Genomic DNA, 24,559 nt, shown 5'->3' on the forward strand with positions numbered 1-24,559 from the left:
AGGTATTGCATTACTGGGTGGGGCATTTCTGAATAGGCTGGTAACATCGTTTCTGAATAGGTTGGTAATAATAGTAATAATAATAATTATTATAATAATACAACGTTTGCAATAGCCTATAGGTTATCACAATATTACGATATAGATATAGCCTATCAAGTCTCATGTCAATATAATATATTGCCAGACAGACAGACAGACAGACAGACAGACAGACAGACAGACAGACAGATGATCTGTAGACAGACTGTATTACATAGGCTACATACATTATATACATGTATTTCAATTTCCCGCACTGGAGACGATGCAACTTCCGTTCTGAGCACCATCGCCCTCCTCACCCTCATCATCATCATCATCATCATTTTTCCATCCAGAGAGCTTTGTAACAGCAGCGGAGGTAAAGTTTGTCCAATATCGGAGCAGAGAAGAGAACGTTTGTACAGTGAGTAGCTTTTCTGCAAGAAGCCTCTCTATTCACCCACCGATGTGCATCACAGCAGCACGTCGCCACGACCAGTGAAGCGAAGGGAGAGAGACCCCCGGAGGAGAGAGAGAGAGACATAGACAGAGCGGGGGAGAGAGAGAGAGAGAGCGAGAGAGAGGGGGAGAGAAGGCACCAGAAAAATAACGAGACGAAATAAATATGCACAGAGACGACTCGGTCAAACTGATCTCTCGTGATCTATTATTTGGTTGCTGAGGGATCGAAAGAGAAACCCGACCAGTGGCTCTGACTGCAGCGCTAATAAGAAAGAGGCACCCGAGAGGAGAGGATCGGGATCTGCTGTGACAGCAGGCAGGAGGGGGACAAGAAGGGGATCTAGTGGATCTGCATGTGAGAGACACCGCTGGTCCAGCATCCATCCTCCGGAGGCAAAGAGATGCAGCCTGCAGCGAGCATGAGGACCCTCCCGGGTCTCATCCTCCTCATCCTGATGGGCACAGAACTCACCCAAGTAAGCTTTTGGATACATGTAGCCATTCCCCCACCGACGCTCTGTATAATGTGATACAATGTAACCATTTCCCCACCTCCCGACTCGACTCTGTATAATGTGATACAATGTAACCCGCAGTTAATTGGCTTGCTTCAGATCATGACATGAGATTATAACCGGTACCTACCACCTAGCGCTCGCCCGTTTCGCGGGAAAAAACCCGGGAGAATTAGCCCCTCTCTGTCTGTCTACCCCAGTTAAACAGATTAACGGCTGGGATTACATGATGGGGATGCATTTAGCGCTGGTGGGCGCGTAGACATCCAGTGCTGTCCGTTATATCGTTATAACTGGGGTTTATAGACGGACAGAAAAGGGAAATACTATATTTTGTTCTATGTAGCTTTAAATTCGTTTACACAGTTAGTTTTATAAGGATTGTAACACCTGCTCTTATATTAGGCATCGTAATGTATTCTAAAATGACTCTTGTCATCTCTCGGAGAGGAAACAGCTGTCATTCTCTTATTGAATTGTTGGATGGATGCTGCCTGCATGCCTATACATTGATGTGATGCCCTTTGGTGGTTGGAATCAAAGCAGGCAGCGTCCACATCATCCATCCACAATCAAAGGCTTTAACATCTCAAGTGCAGCTGGTCTTCTTTTTCTCTTTTTTTGCATGCCCCAATGACCACAAAGTTACTTGATTTAACACTGCATGCATGAGAGAAGAGCAGTGCATTCAGTCCAATAAAGCAATAAACAAAACAAAAAACACCCTGGTCAGCACGATGTTATTGGCTGAAGAAAAGAAAAGAAAAAAGAGCATCACTTGTGTTATTGGAAATGGAAATAATTGCCTGCATCTAAACACTGGCCAGGCAATTGCAGCGGTAAATAGCAGTTTATCATTTATGTTCTTGAATTCAAATGAAATGTGCTCAGGCTTGTTGCTTATTTTGGCAGCTTCTCAGAAACAAACCCTGCTTGTGTTATCTCAGTCAGTGGCATGAGAGTGGGTGAATTCAACTTATTTTGCCAGCATTCTGAACCTAATGCATTGAAGCATTTTATTTGACTACCTAGGCAAGAAAAAGAAAAAAACATATTTCATGGGCTATATAGCACAGCGTCTAATTGTTCAAATCCAACCATGGTTGACTATTTCAGACATTAAAATACCCTCAAGGGTAATCTATACTCCAATGTTTTGTGACAAATCAAATCACCAAACTATTAAAACTAAATACTATCACTCCATATAACTCAAAAGAAAATTGTGCTGTGACAACCTCATATCCTGAGCAACCATCAGGTTGGAATAATCATCAGTGCATTGTTATCTTAATATCATTTCAGTAATTAATTTCAAGATTCTGTCAACATATCACCTCCTTCAATAATCAAGAACATGCCCTTAACCACATGACCCGATACGTCCCTATTCTGGTGCGAACATTCGGCCAAAGTTCGGCCGGTCAACTAAGTATGGGTTTAAGTAGTTACTTTTTTTGATTGATTGAATACTTTATTAGTCAGAAATGTAAACAGCACGAGGTACAGTCAGACATTAGGCTAGGATAACAAAAAAGTCCTGGGGACTTGTTTCTATTGTGGTCCTATGTTAGTATTCAATAATCAAATTAACACAATAATACATGTCATCAACAAATACAAAACACTATTATGTACAAAGGAGAGAAAGGAAAAACCGTGGCAGTGAATGACACCTCCTTTCGATGGGAATTTGCATTTACCTCCCCTTTTGATCTCCTCCTGATAGATGTTTCTTCAGGCCAATTTTGAAAGAAACCTGAGATTTACATCTTTTAATGAATGGTTGAAAGCCAGAATCAACTTCTCAAAGCATTCAAGACTGTATGACTTGAATTATCTCATCTCCCTATAGATAGAGCAATTTCCATACACAAGATTGATTAAGCCATTAAAACCGGGAAAGCATCTGTGTCATTTTTAGATTTCTATTTATAGCAGATCTACAAGCTCATAGCGCATCACTTCGTGCCGCGCTATGAGCTTGTAGATCTGCTATTTTAGAAAAATTGTGAAAATGTGTGAAAATCTTTGAATATACATTTTTTTTTTAAAGCGAATATTTTTTACTCAAATCTTTGCTTTTGGGGGTCCCTGGAACAAGTTATTTTGATATTTGGGTCGGCGGCCAATTTTTTTTTAATAATTTTGGGGGTCCTTGACTTGAAAAAGTTTTGAGCACCACTGACATACTGTAGCAACATGAGTTTTTTTAGAAAACTTAGAAGACATCTGTAGAATCGGCCTCAGGTCTTAATGGGTTAAACTGAAGACTGATGATGAACTCGGAGCAACAACAACAACAACAACAACAACATCGCCCACTTCCTCGTCTGAAAAACCTCTACTGTGTGAACACTGGCATAGCATGACAGCACAAATAAGGGGGGGGGGGGGGGGGGGGGGGGGGGCGCTGACTATATCGGTGTCATTGAAATATGAAGGCTCTGTCGGCGACATGCAGCCTGGGCGGTGAATAGAGCGCCACGTGGGCTGTGTGTGTCTTTCAGCTTTTTTATCGGCGTTGTTGGGGTCCCGGTGTAGGTCAGGGCCCATCTCTTTCTCTGTCTGTGAGCCATGTGTCAGCGCTTACAAGGTCAGCCCTTCCGCCCTCAGCTCTCTCCCTGTATACCCACACACATACGCTCCAGGTTGACAGAAACTCTAGACACACTGCTCTATTTTTACCCCCCCCCCCCCCACCTGACTACACAAAGTATAAGTGTACCACACAGCTGGTATAGGGCACAGGCAGTGCCTTATCGTCGCTGTGGGGCAGAAATCTTGTATCTCCATATTTCATCTTCTTTTTTTTTCATAAGTGAATGTCCTATTTTATACTTCGGGTGACAGTGCCACAGAAAAGTAGAAGAAATTAGAAAAAGTGCTCCTCGGAGCACAGGTCTCCGCTAGGTTAGGTAGGTTATTGTGGCCTCCTGGTGGCGCTATAATAGGCCAATGTGAAAAGGGTGCCATTTCTTCTTCAGACAGATCAGACAAATCAGACAGATCCGTGTTGATCACATGACTATAGAGACACTGTGTACCGATTTGCGTGAGGTTAAGATAAAATCTGTAGGAGTGATATCCAAAAAGGTGTTTTGCACAAATCAGCCTCCTGGTGGCGCTATAACAGGCCAATCTGAAAAATTCGGGGCAGAGGTTCGGCTTTGGCATCTAGGGAGTGTGTGTGCACAGTTTCGCAGCGGCCAGGCTAACGGTGCCGGATATTAGCTCTTCGCAGACAGACACAAGGAGGACGGACGGACACACTGACGGACGGACAGGGTGCAAAACATACTCTCGCCATGCCTTTCGGCCTGGCGGAGACAATAATTAGTGTAGTAGTTTTTTTTTTTACTTTTTATGTTCACTTATAATGACATGCCCAAAATAGGGATGCCAGGTTGAAAGTGGTTAAGTCTGTCGGTTGGTTTTATAAATATTTAACCAGAGAAAAGTATTAACAAGCACTTGGGACTAAATAATAACTACATTGGATCCATTAGCACACAGGTTCTTTTCCCCTCCTTTTTTCTTTCCTGAAAAATAACGGCTGAATACAAGGTTTCCCACCTGACAGAGAGACCTTACTTTAACCCCGGATACAGAGACTGAGAAATGTATTGAGGTTGACTGGAGGGGAGAGAGAGAGAGAGAGAGAGAGAGAACCTCAGCACATCCCGAATGAAAAGCATTCGTCTATGTCCAGTTTAATCATGCAATGTAACTGAAGTTTTTATGTTAAATGAATTGATGCCTCCTCCACATTATCTCCATCAAGTTTGCTTGAAAAGAAGTAGACAAGTTTACTGAGTTTAGATGAAGGCATCATCAAATTGGGATACGAGACAACGGAGGGCTGTCAGGAAACAACAACAAAAAAGAGTAGGCAGTCGGGAGGCCAGCATTGCTACGGTGTCAATTAAAAGTTGAGTTGTATTATTAATTCAAATCATAATACTTCAATCAGACACACAGACGCCCCCCCAACCCGCCGGCACTTATACAGTACTGTATACATTCACACACACACACACACGCACACTCACACGCACACACACACACACACACACACACACACACACACACACACACACACACACACACACACACATACACACACACACGTTTTATTATTTACACGTAGTATTACTTCTGAGGACATCAACATCAGCCCAAAATAGCAGATCTACAAGCTTGACCCGTTGTAGGTCTGCCAAATTCCTTGCACAACACAGTACGTAACTTCTGTAAGTATAAGTCAGATATAACTATTTTTTAAAAGATATTTTTGGGGCTTTTCTGCCTTTAATGATAGTATACAGTGGAGATAGGAAACAGATGAAGGAGAGACGGGGAGAGACACGCAGCAAAGATTGTCGGGATTGGAATTCGAACCTGCGATGCGCTGTCAGGCTACGTTAGAGCCTATAGGTGGTATGTGCCTGGACCACTAGGCCAGTGGGCACCCAGTCAGATACAACTCTAACCCCTAAACCTAACTTCTAAATGCCTAATCTTAAACCCAAGCGGAATCTTTATCCTAACTGTAATAGCCTAACCCATAAACTATGTTTTAACCGTAAAGCAACATCTCTTGTGAGGACCAGGAAAATGGAGCTCACATGTCTATTTGTGTCTACTCAAATTCTACTATACTCGTGATGACATTTGGCCATCACAAGTATAGAGATGCAAGTGCACGCACGCAAGTGCGCACGCACGCACACAACACAGAGTCAGAATAGCAGCTGTTCCTTACCTGGAAGCTCCCCTATGGCCCCACAGCCACATCTTACCACACCACCTTAACGAGACCCTGGATCTTAACGAGGCCCTGAGAAACCAGATGGCAGCGCTGTGGCAGCTAACCCTCTGACACACAGGCAACCTACATTCTCTGCCCGACAGCAAGGATAGCGCTGTTGTCGGGCAGAAAGCTCTTATCTCCATGTCTTTCATTTTTGTGTTTTTTCGTAATTTAATGCGCTACTGGATAATACTTACATCACGCGAAAGCATCAAAAATAGCGTTTCTGAATGCTACTATTTCTACATCCTACATCAACCCACTAGCGCACACAGAAATACTATGGATTACATGATAAAGGCACATTACACAAAGTACTCTTAATGTGTTAAGTATTCAGATTTAGCTCTTTATTTAACCACTAGCTACCACAGCAGCTAATCTTGAGCACCGCTGGACCGATCAGCCTGAAACTTTGCATGCATACTCCCACTAGGCTATATGCATTTGCTTCAAAACACTTTTTGATACTACTCCTATAGATTTTGTTCAAAATATACACAAATTGGGAAACAATTATCTCTGGAGTCATGTGATCAACCTGAAGAAATGCACACAAATTCATGCACCCCGTTATAAACATAGCCTAATTGTTGGTAAATCCATGCATGTCTCAAATCATTGCCGAATTGAATCCAGTTAAAATTATACTACAGACTCAAACAAGCAGAGGGCTTCATTGCAATTCTTAAATAGGGCTTTAGCAGAACACTGAACACCTAGGCTACTTTCTTTTTTTCTTCTTTTTAATAATGAAAATGTATTTGGTCAACTGTTGCACCTTGCCCTCATCTCTGCACCATTTCACAAGGTTTAATCAGCGGAACATTGAATAACCCATCTCTCCATTCATCATCGCAGAGGCACAGTAAAGCCACAGAGGCCACTACGTAGCCTACCATTTGACCAAAGTTCATGGCTTCAATAAGCACAACGAGCAACAACGGCATTACATATTAGAAGCAAAAAAAGAATTGATGAAAAAGAATTTAGCAAAATATGTATAACCGTGCAGCGCTAATAGGCTGGGCTACATGTCCTGATACTAATATTTTCTATATTGTGAAATAATGATGTGTACCATTTTGTAGTTAGATTTGATAAAAGGCACACAATCCAATTGAAGATGTAGGCCTACTTGATCTCAGCTTCCTTCTATTGCTCTCTCTCTCTCTCTCTCTCTCTCTCCACACATGAGGCCTGGGTGGTTTAGAGCAAAAACTGTTCACTAGTAAGAGACCACACCTCTACTTAAGTTTAACGATTTATTGAAACGTAATGAGATGAATGTGGAAAGGGATGAGGAACCCAAGGAATAGGGCGAGACTCAGGGTGAGGGCAGTCGGTCGTCTCTACTCCGTCACTGCCCCCCTGCATTCCTAGAGAAATAGGGACAGAACATATACCTATGGGACAGAAGGAAGAAGAGCAAGCATTAAGGAGGAGGAGGAGGATAGGAGGATGTGAAGCAGAATATAACAGTCTATGGAGAGATCGCAGGTGTATTTATACTGTGGTGATTGCAACAAGGATTGGCTGTGGTGAGTGGAGGCAGGTGTAGTGGATACGGGTGATTGCAAATGGGGAGTGGCTAATGAGTGAAGGCAGGCATGGTACATAGGGAAGCGATTGAGAACGTGGAGTGGCCGTGATAAGCAGAGGGTGGTCTCTACTCCTGTACACAACTTCATTTTAAATAATTTATAGAGATGCTGTAGCGAGGCCATGTGTGAAAATAAAACACAACTTGATGAGTGCTTTAGGTCAAGAAAAAAAAAAGAACATGTGTGTATGTATGTGTATTTATATATATATATATATATATATATATATATATATATATATATATATATATATATATATATATACACAATTCAAACCCTGGTTGGTCACATGATTACTTTTCTTAAGTGTCAATGTGTCACCTCGACCCACTAGGCACTACACATCATCTCTGTTCAGCCCACTGATGTGTCACTATCGCTACGGCAACAAGTGTCATGGTGTCCTCCAGCACAGCATGCTCAATCTATGGAAGAAGGACATCTTATTTCCTATAGCTCAGTGGCTCTCAAAGTGGGTCCGGGGACCCCGGGGGTCATTGAGGGGGTTCCAGGGGGTTCCAGGGGGTCCCTAGCAAAATGACTTAATATAGCATCAAAATCTGTTTAACCACTTGAACCCTATTTTACACTTTAGCTATTTGAAAATAGCCAATGTTATGAGCTTGTAGATCTTCTACTTTCACCAGAATTAGACATTTTTCCCTCTTATGGGGGTCAATGCACAAATACATATCAATTTGGGGGTCCTTGACATGACAAGGTCAGAGAACCACTGTCCTGTCCTATCTATTCATTATTCTATGGGTCATACGTATTTAAACCCAGCAAGACTCGTCTAAGTAGGTTAATTGCATATTAGACACACAGCACTGTAGGCTAGACAATGTCATACATGCTACAATGACTTCTACCAGCAGCACAGATTTTCCTTTTTTTTAATACCGTGTGCCCTGGTGAAATCATGTCAGGATGATATGAAGGTATGACAAAAATAGATGCCACCCAAGTTTAACACGCACGCGCCCACGCACGCACTCTGTCCGTCTGCCTCTCTCTCTCTCTCTCTCTCTCTCTCTCTCTCTCTCTCTCTCTCTCTCTCTCTCTGGTCTCTACCGGTCTATCTGTCTGTCTGTCTGTCTCTCTCTGGGCCTTTTTCTCTCAGAATGTTTGCTGTGTTGACTCGTTATTTCCCTCCATGCTCCATGTTTTAATTGCTTCATTTTTATTATGGCTACTACATTACTTACAGTAGGCTACCCTGCCATATCTCTCTGTGTCCTGATGTTACCAACTAATGCTCCATTAAACTTTATCTACCAGAGGTTTGCAGTGGTTTGCATTACAGAGAGGCTCAGGGATGAGCTTTTAGTTTATGTAAGCACAGTAACTGATGCGTCTGTGTTGTCAGTGTGTGCATGCATGTATGTACAGTATGTATGTATGTATGTATGTATGTATGTATGTATGTATGTATGTATGTATGTAGAGGCCTGTATCATATATCAGTTGCCATATTTGTACTTTCTACAATCTTTTAGTTTCAGAATGCCTGTAGTAAACATTGGATGGGATTTGCCCTCTTGAAACACTACCATTAATTCCACTGTGACAATGCCAGATTGATTAATTAAACAACTAATTAAATCCAGTGAAATAGGGCTTTGTGCCAGGTTTAAACCGGACAAGATTTGTCTACGGTACAGAAATGGCTACAACTAACGATGAGCAATATAATCAATTCATCTGATGATTATATTCTATGATTACTTGATTAATTTATGTGAATACGTTGAATCATAATATTACAGTAGAATAAGGTGAAATGATGGTAGATGCTCATCACAACAAGTTATTTGAAACAGACATCCTGAAATTGATGTTAATGTGAAACTAACTTGCATAACACAAGCATTCACATTCTGCATGGTGAAATGGCCCATGCCACACAATATTAGAAATGTTTTCACGATACAGTGCATCGCTAATCTGATTGTTTGATTACAAAAATTGTATGCGATTACAGTAATTGTCAGTCAACCGTTTAATCAATTAATTGTTTCCTCCCTACTTTTTGAACTTCATGAATTAGACTGTGGTTCAGAAAGTGGGGTCTGGGGACCCCTAGGGGTCCTTCAGGGGGTTCCATGGGGTCCCCAGCAAAATGAGGAACAGTTTTATTTCACCGTCTGGAAGTTGAGCCCAATGAGAGAATGCATAACGATGACTGTTCAGCTCATAGGTTTCACTCTCCACACCTACAGACAGAATTATGTATACTAAATCTAATCTAACATCAAATAAATCCTCTCTTATGGGGGTCCCTCCCTGGCACAATATATTTTCAAATGGGGGCCCACGACCCAATATGTATATCAATTTGGGGGTCCTTGACATGACAAATTTGAGAACTCTGATATAATAACTACACAGTAAAAGGTATTTGGTTCCCTTTGTACAAGCTTTGGAGTGGACCCTTACGGACTCTTATACAGACCCAAATGGACCCAAATTGATTCAATTTCTGCACCGTACGGAGTTGAATGAACACAGGAATTCACTGTGTATATGCCTAGCCTAGTCTGGTATAGGGGTATGCTGAGCTGGACTGCATTGGACAGGGCTGAATATACTTGACATGAAATCTCAGTTTGGCACGGCGGAGAGCAGCTGAATCCCACTGATACCTGGCAGTGTTCTCTACATCTATCAATACTGTATGCTTCCACACAGGGCTGGAAGGTTGCAGAGAGCCGGGCGGAGAGGTGAGGAAGGAGGAGGAGGAGGAGGAGGAGGAGGGAGAGACAGTAGCTACTGCTGGGGGGGATGTGGAGAGAGAGAGAGAGAGAGAGAGAGAGAGAGAGGGGGGGGGGGGGGGGGTAGAAAGAACAAATATAGAAGTAGAGTGCAAACCGTGTATTTCATTTTACCAGGAAAGTGCATTAACCACTTAAGCTCTGTTTTATATACTTGTGTGTTTGACAGTGTCACACGAAAATATCTGATCTGCAAGCTCACAATGCATCGTGTTGTGAGCTTGTAGATCAGCTGTTTTTTGCGATTCTTCTTTTAAAGTATTGAATCCCCAAAATAGGGGCGTCACCAGGTTGAAAGAGGTTAAGGAACACATGGAAATGACTATAAACGTGATGCCTGCACATTTGTTATTCTGGAGACCTGGTGTATCATGGTTGCAGTACCACAGTTTAGCCCATAGGTTGGAGCATTACCTAAGGATAGACATCACTGAGCTACTGATGCTGAAAAAAGAGCCATCAATGTGTTACCCCTTTTAAAAAAGCACCATGATATTAAATAACCCACATTATAGCTACATAACACTATTAGTAGGCTAATTAAACCATTTAGTACTGAAGTAGTGTGCCAGCTGAGAAGAAAAGCCCCCAAAAGACAAAAATATAAAATAAAGATATGATTATTTATTCAATAGTTTAAGTGTTTAAGTGCCACATCACAGAAGGAAGTGTCTCTTGTGCACTAAGGGAAACTTGTGGTGTGTGTGTGTGTGTGTGTGTGTGTGTGTGTGTGTGTGTGTGTGTGTGTGTGTGTGTGTGTGTGTGTGTGTGTGTGTGTGTGTGTGTGTGTGTGTGTGTGTGTGTGTGTGTGTGTGTGTGTGTGTAAAACAGGGTTTTGATCAGCAACTGGCCTTTTGTGCTAAATATGATGACAGTATCAGCTTCTGGAGCGGAACAGATTGTTTAGAAATAACTGAATTGAAGAATTGATCTCGGCTATTGATTGATTGATTGATTGTATAGTGTATTAGACAGAAATGTAAAAACAGCACAAGTACAGTCAAACACTTTGTCTAAAAGGATAACAACAAAAAAGTCCTTGCTGTCTTTTTTCAATTGGGGTCCACTGTAGGTATTCAATGCATCAACATAACATAAAATAGCACCTGACATTGTATTTGCGGGCTCTCCTTCTGAGTAATTTTTCTCTCCAATCCCACACTCTATAGATCTGTGCCTGTATTGGAAATGTGATAAAGGGATGTACTGTCCTCTAGTGCTGTGACACTGCCTCTGGAAAAAAAAAACTGCATTTGATTTCCTGCAGTACCCAAACCAGCTACATGGTGGCGCCCGAGTCACACGAATCTACACAAAGACCTACTGCTGTATGCTCTGGATAGACTCACTAGCAGCCTACACAAAAACACCAAGCTATAGGATTTATTTAGTTAGACTATGTTAGACTATGAGGCTATACAGAGGTTGTGATTCTGTGAAATAATTAACCTCTTCTACACAGTGTCTTAAGTGCCTCACGCACGGCACGCGCGCGCACACACACAAACAAACACACGCGCGCGCGTACACACGCACGCACGCGCGCGTACACACACACACACACACACACACACACACACACACACACACACACACACACACACACACACACACACACACACACACACACACACACACACACACACACACACACACACACACACACACACACACACACACACACACACACACACACACAGAGAGAGAGCCTGGTGCTCTGGGCTGACATCATTGCGCTTTTGGCTTCGAGCCGCCGATATGGATGTACCGTATTTAGACCATATGACAGCGTCGCGCTCCCTGGTAAAAGAAAAGAATATAATAAAAATAACAATAGCCGATCTACAAGCCCCCACAATGCATGGTGTCAGCATCAGACATGATGTAGATCGGCTATTTTCTCCCCAGGAATAAATCAAGCATTTATAGATCCTCCCCCTCCTCCTCATCCATTTCGGAGCAGCTCGGTGTGTGTGTGTGTGTGTGTGTGTGTGTGTGTGTGTGTGTGTGTGTGTGTGTGTGTGTGTGTGTGTGTGTGTGTGTGTGTGTGTGTGTGTGTGTGTGTGTGCGTGCGTGCGTGCGTGCGTGCGTGTGTGTGTGCGCAGGCAGTCACTTGTTCTCCATCACGTAAGCGCGTAAAGGCGAGAGCAGGAGGCGAGAGAGAGAGAGAGAGAGAGAGAGAGAGAGAGAGAGAGAGAGAGAGAGAGAGAGAGAGAGAGAGAGAAACTCACACAGTGACAGAGAGAGAGAGAGAGAGAGAGAGAGAGAGAGAGGAGGAGGAGAGAAGCGTGCACCAAACAGGCTGCTAGTAACGGAGAGGAGCAGTCAGTGCGTGCGTGCGGGAGGGAGGACCAGAACAGACCAGCTTGGAGAGGAGAGAGGAGAACACATCATAAACATCCTCCTATTGAGAGAGAGACACATATCCATTCTGCTGCTGCAGTCTCGGGCTTTATCATTGTCTTTAATCGGTTTTAATCGACCGTGCGTAATTGCTTTTTTGACCGACGGTTAATCGGGTATCTATCTATCTATCTACCGCTCTGGGTCTCTCCTCCATCCAACCTAGAGATGTCCAAGAAAAGACCTGACACCGAACCGGACTCGGTGCAGCTGATGATGATGGAACAACAAAATAAGAAGAACGCGTCTTTTATCATGGGTTTCAACGACAGAAACAACGGCCTCATCCCCATCACCATGGTCCCTTCCTCTCCTTCTTGCTTCTCAGCGCCGGAATGTGTAGAATGAAGACGGGATAGGAACGGGAGAGGGGAAAGGAAAGGAAAAAGGAATACAAAACACACAGGGAGCGAAGCGCGCAACGATCATGTCGGTGCCTTTGCTAAAGATAGGCGTCGTGCTCAGCACCATGGCGATGATCACCAACTGGATGTCGCAGACGCTGCCCTCGCTGGTCGGGCTCAATGCCACCAAGCTGTCGGTGGCACAGGGAGGGTACCCCGACCGGAGCACCGGAGTAAGTTTCAGACATCTCCCGTCTGTCCGTCTGTCCCCTCCTCCACTCCCTCCCTGAGTTAGTTGGGTTTGATTGATATTAAAAATCAATCAGAACTTGATTTCATCAGAATCAGAATCAGCATGTGTACGTGTGCTCTTGGGTGACTTATTGGAGTGATTGTGGACCTTTTTATTTTTATTTATTTTTTTTCATTTCAAGGACCCCCCCCCCCCCCCCCCGGACCCCCCATTTGATATGATTTGTATGTATCTCTTGAGATCCCTATCTAGATAATTCTACTCTTAGAATTTACAAAATGGAGCCAAAATGGACCCGTAGATCTCCGCTTGGTTCCATTTCTACCTGCTGCACTCTCAGAGTTGCAGACCTGTAACGGTCCACTTGGTTTGATATGAGATTATTTATTTATTTAGCCGTTTTATCTCTGATACCGAAAGCCTCAGTGTTATTACGGGTCCATTTGGTTCTATTTGCACACTCTCAGAGGTACAGATCTGGGAGGGTCCATTTGGTTCCTAACTATCAGTCATGTAGCTGCATGGGGACCCCCACTGGAACATTCCCCCCTCCCCCTTCAAGGACCCTTGGGGGTCCCCGGAGCCCATGTTGAGACCCAGTGCCTTATTGTCTCCCAATTGATCTAATCTGCTCCGTTTACTGGACGTTAGATGTGTACCGGCGGTGTGCTAATTGCTGGTCTCCCGGGGTTTCATGTTACCCCCCATCTATTCTAGGAAGAATTCAGCATGCACACTCTCAAAAAAAGGTTTGTGGTACTGGGGGTATAAATGGCCTTAGATAAAAAATAAATAAAACAACATTCATATAAAATAAATGTATGCTCCCGCTTTTTCTCTGCTGCTCTTGTCTCTGTTTTATTCATGAATACAGCAGAGAAAAGTGTGTGCGGGAATATGCATCTTTTTTTCTATGTATGACCCCCATCTATTCTAACCTGATGCTGATGGTGGTGGGATGCTGTTTTGCCCGGTAGGGGTGTGAGAGAGAGAGAGAGAGAGAGAGATAGAGTGAGGAGAGAGAGAGGAGAGAGAGAGAGAGAGAGATGTAGTGGGAAAAAAGGGCGCGCGCTGAAGAGACGATGATGATAGGTTCTCGCTCTGTCATTGATAAAAAACGTCCAAGGTGAAAATTATAGGGAGTGCAGTGAGTGCCAGACTCTTTGTTTGCTGCACCCTCTCTGTGGAGGAGAGTTTAACATGCCGTAGGCAGCAGCTATACTGTGTGATGGAGTCAACATTAAGCTCTTACTCGACCACTTAAACCCTATGTACTTAAACCCTATATATACTTAGTTGATCAAAGTCCCCCAGGGCTCTGTACTAGGCCCCCTCCTTTTCCCCCTCAACACCAAATCTCTTCGTTAAAAATAGTGAAAAAATCTACAAGCTCACAATGCCTTGCGTTGCGACACGTTGTGAGCTTGTAGATCTGCCGTTTTTGTTCAAGTGTTTTTTAACAAGATCTTGATATTTGATTGATAGGCTAGCATGGATTTAAATGGCAGAATTAACTTGTTGACACTTGGAGATGTAACTGTGGAAGATCAGTACACAAAACAGAGAAAAAAACTATAATAATAATAATTGTTCAAGGGATCGGTGCTCAGTCACTGTATCACATGGTGCTAAAAAGTGACAAATGATACAACCAATATGTGCTCAAGGGATTATCGCTCTCTCTCTGTGTGTGTGTGTGTGTGTGTGTGTGTGTGTGTGTGTGTGTGTGTGTGTGTGTGTGTGTGTGTGTGTGTGTGTGTGTGTGTGTGTGTGTGTGTGTGTTCATATTACTCCTTGTTTGGACATTGTGATAATGGGATATTGGCTTTTGGCTTCTAGTAGAGAGGAATGTCAGTAAGAGAGGACATGTGCCAGCCAGACAGGTCTCTCTAGTGTCCTGTGACTCTGTCATCCTCAGGTAGAAAACAAGTGCGGTGGCTTGGCAGCGTCTGTAATTACTCATTTTGGATTTTTTGCAGAGTCACTGCTTGTCATTCACTCAATCAGCAAGTCTGTCAGTTCATTAATTATCCAGGCTGATGCGGTCTACATTTCCCCCTCAGACTTGCAGCATTAGTATTCGGCTCAGCATCACTGTGGTGGATACCTTGATTGTTCAAAGTCAGCTATTTGCATATTCACTTCCTTCAATATAAGAAAAGCCTAAATATAACTCATCAGTAGCAGGGGTTCTAACTTCGGAAAGCTCCCATTGTCTAATGTCATACCTCCTCACTTTCTATTGTTAGCACCAAAACATTTTAACCACATGAATCCTATAGCGTCCCTATTCTGGAGCAAACATCCGGAAAATGTAGCAGACCTACAAGCTCACACCGCGTTGCATCGCCACGCATTGTGAACGTGTAGATTGGCTGTTTGTAGAGGGAAAAAGAAGGGGGCTAAGGATAGAGCCCTGGGGGACCCCGGCCAACAAAGTATCCAGGGTTCAAGTGGTTACAGAGTACACTTAATCCCTATTTTATACTATATATTTTTTTCATTTCTTCGCGGTAATAGCAGATCTACTATTTTCAGTATTTTTGAAAAATATTTTGAATGTTGGCCTTTTTTTTGGCCTACAATTCCACAAATAGGGACACTGGTTGAAAGTGGTGAATGAACAGAATGTGAGTAATGGTCGTAGTAGTAATGGTAGTAAAGCCTGGACCTGTGTCATTGGCTCCCTCTTCTCTTTGGCTGGCATCCACTGATTGGATGGCATCAAGTGGGGTGGAGCCTGGTGCCTTGTCGTGTCCAGATGGCAAGGTGTGTAGTCGTGCGTTAGCATTTAACACGCATTACGTAACAAGTGGTGCTGTGTACGTGTGTGTGCGTGTGTGTGTGTGTGTGTGTGTGTGTGTGTGTGTGTGTGTGTGTGTGTGTGTGTGTGTGTGTGTGTGTGTGTGTGTGTGTGTGTGTGTGTGTGTGTGCGCGCGCATGTGTGTGGCATCACAGATAGTACTGACATACTGAGGGCTTCAAGTGGTTCAGTGGATCTCAAAGCTCCCCCAGATTGATACAGGGCCGCGGACCCCCTCCCCCCCATTTGGAAAGACATTTTGCCAGGGACCCCCATATGAGAAGATGTTTATTGTTAGATACATTAGTACATAATTCTGTCTATGCTGTTACTGTAGGTGAGGAGATAATTGAGAGTGAATTCTATGATCTTATACATTCTCTTATTGGGCTGATAACGTCTAGCCAGGGAAATAATAGTGAAATTAAACTGTTCCTCGTTTTGCCCCCTGGAAACCTCATTGAGAACCAACTGCCTTAGCTCAAAGGTTTTCAAACTTCTATGACCCAGACCCCCAAATTGACTGGCTAATGCAAGTCCGTAACACAGAATGATTAGGGACCCTAATAAGAAATGTGTTTATATGTTTGAGTCATTATGATCTAAATTTCATAATTTTATATGAGGAATAGATGCATACTAGTGTGGATACTGAAACATATCGTTAGAATAGTCACTTAAAGGACGACTTCACACATTTTCAACCTATTTTCATATAAATGGTCCTCACTAATGCGCATGATAAAGTGGAACCAGTTTTTTCTACTCGGCCTGTGTCTCATAGGAGGGATGTGGACAGTTCGGAAACCCACCTACCAGTGACATCATCGTTAGGTGATTTTTATTAACGCGAGAACAATGGCTTCCATTATAGCATTGTGACTTTCCAAGAATAGAAAGCCTGCAGTTTCTATAGCTTGGATTCCCCATCGATGATGTCACTGGTAGGCAGGATTCTGAACTGAATCCAGCCCTCCTCTGAGACACAGACCGAGTAGACAAAAATTGTACCATATTATCATGAGTATTAGTGAAGACCAATTACATGAAGATAGGTTGAAGATGTTTTGTTTATACAATCATTTCTAAGTGAACGGAATTATAGTTAAATTAAACTACTTAAACTACTAAACTATCATTTAACTGGGGACCCTCTGGACCCCCTCAAGGACCGCTGGGGGTTCCCCGGACCCCACTTTGAAAACCACTGCTACTGTATATCTAACTGGTCAGGCACTGCTAAAATATGAGTCCTAGGGGTTTCAAATGATCAATGCTGAATTCTATGCAGCAAACCCCGTCAGTGTCAATTAAACCACTTAAATCCTATATGCTTCGTTGACCAGTCTCCCCTTTGGTCCTAAACTTGGTCCTCTCATTTTTTCCCCTCTACACCAAATATCTCCTGCGAAAATAGCCGATCTGCAAGCTCAGAACACATCACTATGCGATGCTATTTTATTGGATGTTTGCATCCAGAATAGGATTCAAGTAGTTAATTGATTTTTGATTGAATACTTGTTTGCAAAATAGTACAGGGCTTGTTTCCATTGTGGTCCTATGCATTCAATTCATCAATGCCATCATGATTTTGATTCTTTACCTCTTACGTCCTGCTCACCCTTTCAGCTCACCCCTTTTAGATGCACATTATATCAAACACCTTCTGATTTCTACCTGTGTGTGTGTGTGTGTGTGTGTGTGTGCGTGTGCGTGTGCGTGTGTGCGCGCGCGTGTGTGTGTGTGTGTGTGTCTTTGTCTGCAGGTGTTGCCAGCGAACCCAGAGGAGTCGTGGCAGGTGTACAGTTCGGCCCAGGATAGTGAGGGGAGGTGTGTGTGCACCGTGGTAGCCCCCCAGCAGTCCATGTGCTCACGGGACGCCCGCACCAAGCAACTGAGACAACTGCTAGAAAAGGCAATTATCAACACTTAAAGCTCCACCATATCGTCGCTGTCGGGTCGGAAACCTTGTACTGTATGTCCGAAAGCGTTGCGTTCCAGTGGATCCAGTACAGTTATTATTTAGCCACAGGTTCTTGTTAACTGGTAACTGCAACTGGCCCAACCAGTTGGTTAAATATTCATACAACTCACAGACTTTAAACAGACAACTTTCACTTAAATTAAGCAAAATAGCAAAAACATTGCAGCTCTACAAGCTCAAAACATGTCACAATGCGAACTTGTAGATTGTCTCCTCTTGGATTCTCCCTACCTTTGCACGACACTCTGGTACAAAGAAGTAGTAAAACGTTGAAATACGGAGATACAAGGTCTCTGCCCGACAGCTATGATATAATAGCTAACCCTTTCAAAGTCGTCGTTCTTGGCCCAGGCAGCAAGAACGTGTGTGTGCACACACACACACACACACACACACACACACACACACACACACACACACACACACACACACACACACACACACACACACACACACACACACACACACACACACACACACACACACACACACACACACACACACGTCCATGTTTGTAGCCTCTCAATCTCTAGGCCCATAAGAGAAGAATAGGAGTCAAGTTCTAATGAGCTCCCTGGGAACGTTGCATCATGGGAAGCAGCTCTCCTCTCCCAGCCTGTGTTTTCTCTCATACAGTGCCAGCCAACGCACACGATGATGCAACCCAGCACAATACACAAGGGCTGTTAGACTGAATACACTGCTATTTAAAAATCATTCTAGAGATCAATGGTTCTCAACCCGTCACTCTGGCGGGCCGCGAGAGTATTGCAAGTGGGCCCCTAAATAATTGGCAAAACTAAATATCTTAATCCTAATAATATCTTGATTCTAATTAAAAGGGTTCAATTAGAATCAAAATTCTAATTGAACCCTTTTAAAAATGTGTTTTCATAGTGATTCCATAGACCGTAAAAAATATTGACAGCGTTACGCCCCTGGTTTCTACAGACCGTAAATGAAGCCTATTTCTAATCCGCCATCTTTCTATATCCGGTCCGAAAATGCTAACGAAAATTAATGCTATTGGCTGCAACCGCAGCAAGGGTGGGCGGGTCTTCACTCGGTAGAACCAGTAGAAACCCTAGAAACACACCCTACTTTATCATTCATTTTAAAATAATAATGGAACCATAATTTACCAAAACGCATATCATGGTGATTGAAAGAAGACTTTAAACTAGCGACTGGAAGCATAAAGTATTTATGACAATGTTGATTAAGGTAATAAAATCAAGTGTAAAGTTCGGCCAAAGACCCATCCGCTAGAGCCTAATTGCTTCAGCAACCAACAGGGGTGAAACAATGGTGAAACAGCGGTGAAACAGCGGTGAAACAGCGGTGAAACAGCGATGAAACAGTGGTGAAGCAACGGTGAAACAGTGATGACTACAGCCCATTCATATGAACTGTCACTTCCTGTATAGCCTCAATTTACAAGCCGGATGCTAGCACCTTGAATGATACCAATAACAACTTAAAGTATACTACGTTAGTTCCATTGATCAAAGTCAGAACACAATCAATTGGTTGGATAACATCTCTGAAAATGCACACGGTCGGGCTCACCCATCTGACTAATCTAATCGTCATTAATTTATAAATGTGGTTCAAGATCATTCAGTTAATCAAAAAAGTAATCAATATAATAATTGCTAAGAAGGCAATAGTTGCAGCCCTACAAGCCCTGGCCTAGATCATCTAAATTTGTCGTTCTCAACCAGTGGTCCGGGGACCACCAGTGGTCCTTGAGGGGGTTGCAGGTGGTTCCCAGCTAAATGATGGAGAGTTGGTAACCAAATGGACCCTTATAGATCTTTAACTCTTGAGAGTGTAGAATGAAACCAAATGGACCTATGGGTCCATTTGGTTTCATTTTACAATCTGAAGAGTTAAATTATTGTTAAACATCTCCATTAAAGTTTTTTTTATTTTGATCAATGTTTGCCTATTTGCCTGCATCACTCCTATGGTACCAACATCAATACAGCATGGAATCGTGGCCAAAATCGTATCCAACGATAACAAAATAAGTCTTGGGTCTGAGAGTCTAAATCTCATCAAATGGTGGTCCGTGGCTCCAAATGCCGAATAAATAATGGACCTTGATATGAAAAGGGTTGAAAACCACTGATCTAAATTCATCTAGAATCTTTTTTTAGTTCATAAAGGGATAATCTCAAAACAAGCTAGAGTAGATGAGCTGGCTTGTTGCCCTGCCATCACACAAGCAGCCAGGAAAAACACAACACTGATCAACTGATCTCTCCTGAGCAAAAAAAGGAGACCCGCCAAGTGTGTACGGCAAAATATCTGGCTTCACAGTAGAGGTTTTATCTTTTTTTTTCTTAGCAGTCTTAACAGTCTTCACAGCATGAATGCTTACAATGTGTGTTTAGGGCTCTTGACCAGTTGGCTCTGTGTCAGACCTGAGTTTTCTGTTCGGATGAGTAAGTCGCTCAACGCTTCTTGCAGCCAATGCTTCACATGTAAACACTGCCAGTGGGGAGCCGAGCCAAAAAACTAAATGTTGCAAGTCTGTTGCCATGTGGCCTTTTGTTCTCACATTGGATGCTCAGTTAAGTTTAATTTAATTATAAGCTGTGTTTCGGTGCTGAGTCCAATGTGTCGCTTCCCCCTGTAGGTGCAGAACATGACCCAGTCCATCCAGGTCCTGGACCAGCGGACCCAGAGGGACCTGCAGTACGTGGAGAAGATGGAGGTCCAGCTCCGTGGCCTGGAGACCAAGTTCAGGCAGGTGGAGGAGAACCACAAGGCCAACATGGCCAAGCAATACAAGGTATGAGAGAGCCCCAAGCTCTGAGCCATGATCCACCTGCATGACCGCCATTCTACCATGCTATACAGCTTAGGGCTGGGCCATATATGGACAAAACCAACTATGACAATATTTTTGACCAAACACCTCGATATTGATATTGTGATACAATATCACACTGACTCAGAATCTGCTTTATATTGTCACATCACAGTTTTACAGGTGTAAAACAGTGGGTGAAATTATTTTTTGTGCAAGCTCCATTTTTGTTATTTCCAGAAAGAGAGAGAAAGGAAAAAATGGGATCAAAGACTATAAAATGGTTGGAGAAAAAAAAGAAAACAGTGAAAATACCTCTACTGTATCTACTGTATAAGCTTATAACGCATCGCCTTGAAGATGATACAGGTTTAAGTATAACATCAGGAAAATACAACACTTATCCCATACCACAATATTACGGCGTCCAAATGTCTCATGTCACGATATCGGTCGATATATTGCCCAGCCCTATAGCTGTATCATAGCCTATGCACAGCCACGTCAAGTTTGTGTGTGCGTGTGTGTGCGCGTGCACGTACGCCTACTGATGTGGTTGCCTACAGCACCAAACTCACATGCCAAGTAACCTGTAGTTTATTCAAGGCAGGAGAGTCTTAACCTTAAAGAATCATTATTCCAGTTTGTATTTCTATACCAGTTCTCCAACTACTTCCACTACTATGGGAAGTTCTAAAGATATTGAACTGGTTATGCTATGCAGGATTATTTAGTGTGGACAAGCATGCATTATTTTCATCAACTTCTCACTTGATTAAATTGTGGCCTATGTGTGCTTATTACCACAAGACCAATGGTGTGTCTGCATAAAGATATGTACAATGATACAATAATGTTATTATTATACCTTCCTCATACTGAAATACTGTTTTTATCCTAATGAGTTACCTAATTACCTACAGTAATAAGTAATGCTAAGACCACCATACCACAATATTGTTTCAGAAAATTTAGCACATCCTTCCTTGTCTGTAATTTGGTTGAACAATTAAGCCCTTGTGAATGAATGAATGAGTTTTTATTTCCAAGTCTTCACATCCCTTATGGGATTATAAGACACCAAGAACACAATTACAACTTGTTACTTTCAAAAAACAAAATACTAAGGCACCTTTGCATGAATTAATGCACATAAATCATTTTATAATGCCCTCAATTATACAGTGTAATAGACATCTCACCCTATAGGACCACAAGTCTCCAGGACTTTTTTATGTTATCCTTTTAGCCTTAATGTCTGACTGTACCTCGCACTGTTTAAATTTCTGACTAATAAAGCATTCAATCAATCAATCAATCAATCAATAGCTGCACACATCAACAGCAATTCCATCTCCATTCATTGTCACCCTCTGTGCATGCTATTGCCTGCATATTAACCTCTTAGCCTGAATTATACTTTATAATCTATACTTACTATACAACAAGCTCACAACACGTCACATCACATCGCTTTGTGAGCTTGCAGAGCTGCTGTTTTGGAAATCTTTTTTTTTAATACATTTTACTTTGACTTGAAAGTGGTTAAACTGCATCTTACTATGACATGCATGCCTAAACTGTTCTATAATCAAATGTATGTGTATATGTGTGTACATGCATGTGTGCGCTTGTGTACGTGCTTGTGTGTGGGTGCGTGTGCGTGCGTGCGTGCGTGCGTGCGTGCGTGCGTGTGTGTGTGTGTGTACGCGCGCGTGCGTGTGTGTGCGTGCATGTGTGTCTGTTAGACAGGTTAGTAAGATAGCCCCTGTCCAACAGTGTGTCGTATCTTCTTGCTTGCAGGGCTAACTTTAAGACATGTAAAGAGAGCCACAGGGAAGAAGAGGCAGGTCATTCCCATTCCCAGGTCCCCCCGAACTGGGCCACAGTACTGATGAGAGCATTTTGGGTGTCATACACTTTATTTACCTTTAGCACCATTAAGAATAAGAAACCCCACCCCTTTCCCAAACCAACCAACCACTGATCTCTTCCTGCATGTTACTGCTGTCAAAGTTTTCCATCTAAAAGCTTACGTAAATAGATTAAGTTCTTTATTATTATTATTATTATTATTATTATTGACTAATTGTTGTAATTATTTTTTTTATTTTACGTTGGCTTTTGTCTATGCATATTTGGTTACTAAACAATCTACGTTAAAAGGAAATATAGACGTAAAAAAATTGGAGACACTTTGTTGTGTGTGACATGTAAAAGCATGTAACCCTTAATAAGATGTTGCATTTTAAACAATGATGACCAATAAAGAAGCTTTCCCAAATTCTTGTGGGTGTGCCGAGTGGCTTGCTTTTAAAATGGCTGGTCAACACCGGAACGAACGGAGCCAACCTGCTCTCTCTCTTCTCGCCCGGCGAGTGGAGAAGAATGTTTGCCCGGGGTTTGTTTGCACGGACACACGCACTGTTCACACACACAGAACAGACACACACACGCACACACACACACACACACACACACACACACACACACACACACACACACACACACACCGACTGACGGGGGTCTTCATGTAAGAGTCAGGATAGAGCAGTGTAGTCAGGGCCAGACAGGTGTTTCATTTTTTTTCATTTTTTATTTTTGTTTCTGGACAAAGGAGGTCTCCTCTCTTTGTCGCGCTTGACACTGAACCGAGCCTTATTCTAATCCTTTCAGGCCATAAAGGCGAAAATGGAGGAGCTTAGACCGTTGATACCAGTGTTGGAGGAGTACAAGGCCGATGCCAAATTGGTATTGCAGTTTAAGGACGAGGTCCAGAACTTGACGTCAGTTCTGAGCGAACTTCAGGAGGAGATGGGGGCCTATGACTACGAGGAGCTCCACAACAGAGTGTCAAATCTTGAGGACAGACTCCGAGCATGCATGCAAAAATTAGGTAGGCACAGAAAGTTTTGCTGACACACACTTGAAAGCACAACGCACGCACGAACACTCCCACACATTCACATGAATGGAGGATGTTTAAGTCATAGCAGAACAGAAGTATAGACCCTCAGGCATTTTCAGACCATACACCATGAAACATTTTCAGGAACATTAGATGTGAGTGACTGCTTCACTAAAGTATACTCCACTGTACGATGGTTTCCCACACGTCACGTATAGCCTGATCTACAAGCTCACAAAGTCATGATGATGCAATGGGTTGTGAGCTTGTAGGTCGGCTATTTTGGCACGGGACACTAACGTATGACAAAGTATAAATCAGGCTTAAAAGACAGTGACACTGGAGGTTTGGGTTGCCATGACGTAACTATTGGCGAGATGTCTTCGATAGTTATTATCCAAACATAATGCTCCCTATTGATTTAAAAAGATGATCTGGACTCAATCTGCAGATCATATTCGGATCTTCAAATAATACAAATAAAAATAAATATTTTTTAAAAGGTTGTTGACCTTTAAAAAAAAAGCTGAGTTTTGTAATATTGACTAAATCTGCTTTGTTTGTGTTCATTAATGTCAGTGGTTCTCAACCTTTTCAGGCCATGACCCCCCAAAATAATCATATTTGAACTGGGGACCCCCCACCCTGATAAGCACTTGGAATGTAGGAGTTGAGGCATTAGTTTGGTGCTCGGTTCCACAGATAAATATTGTGAAAATAGCCGATATACAAGCTCACAACAAGCTTATAGATTGGCTATTTTGACAGTTTTTGCCTCGTTCTTATAACATTTGACAATTTGGCCGATGTTTGACCAGTTTTTATAGTATAGTTTGTCGATTACTTTTTATATT

General features: G+C 42.7%; 1 protein-coding gene across 3 annotated transcripts in view; it reads left to right on the plus strand.

The window, feature by feature from the left end:
- Positions 1–389: 389 nt before the first annotated feature.
- The window catches only part of olfm1b (olfactomedin 1b), a 37,323-nt gene continuing 13,153 nt past the window's right edge, over positions 390–24,559 (plus strand). Inside the window, exons 1-4 of one of the 3 annotated variants that reach the window (XM_084046867.1) lie at positions 390–962; positions 17,761–17,910; positions 20,624–20,779; positions 23,474–23,693. In XM_084046867.1, the coding sequence (XP_083902993.1) occupies positions 888–962; positions 17,761–17,910; positions 20,624–20,779; positions 23,474–23,693 (601 nt within the window). In that variant the 5' untranslated portion in view covers positions 390–887. Of the gene's footprint in view, positions 963–12,536; positions 13,173–17,760; positions 17,911–20,623; positions 20,780–22,600; positions 23,074–23,473; positions 23,694–24,559 lie in introns of those variants that run through there. The other 2 variants (XM_084046868.1, XM_084046869.1) reach the window with 2 other exon arrangements.

This window comes from Gymnoscopelus microlampas (assembly GCF_963454915.1).
Source record: "Gymnoscopelus microlampas genome assembly, chromosome: 21".
In the NCBI taxonomy this organism is placed as follows: domain Eukaryota; kingdom Metazoa; phylum Chordata; class Actinopteri; order Myctophiformes; family Myctophidae; genus Gymnoscopelus; species Gymnoscopelus microlampas.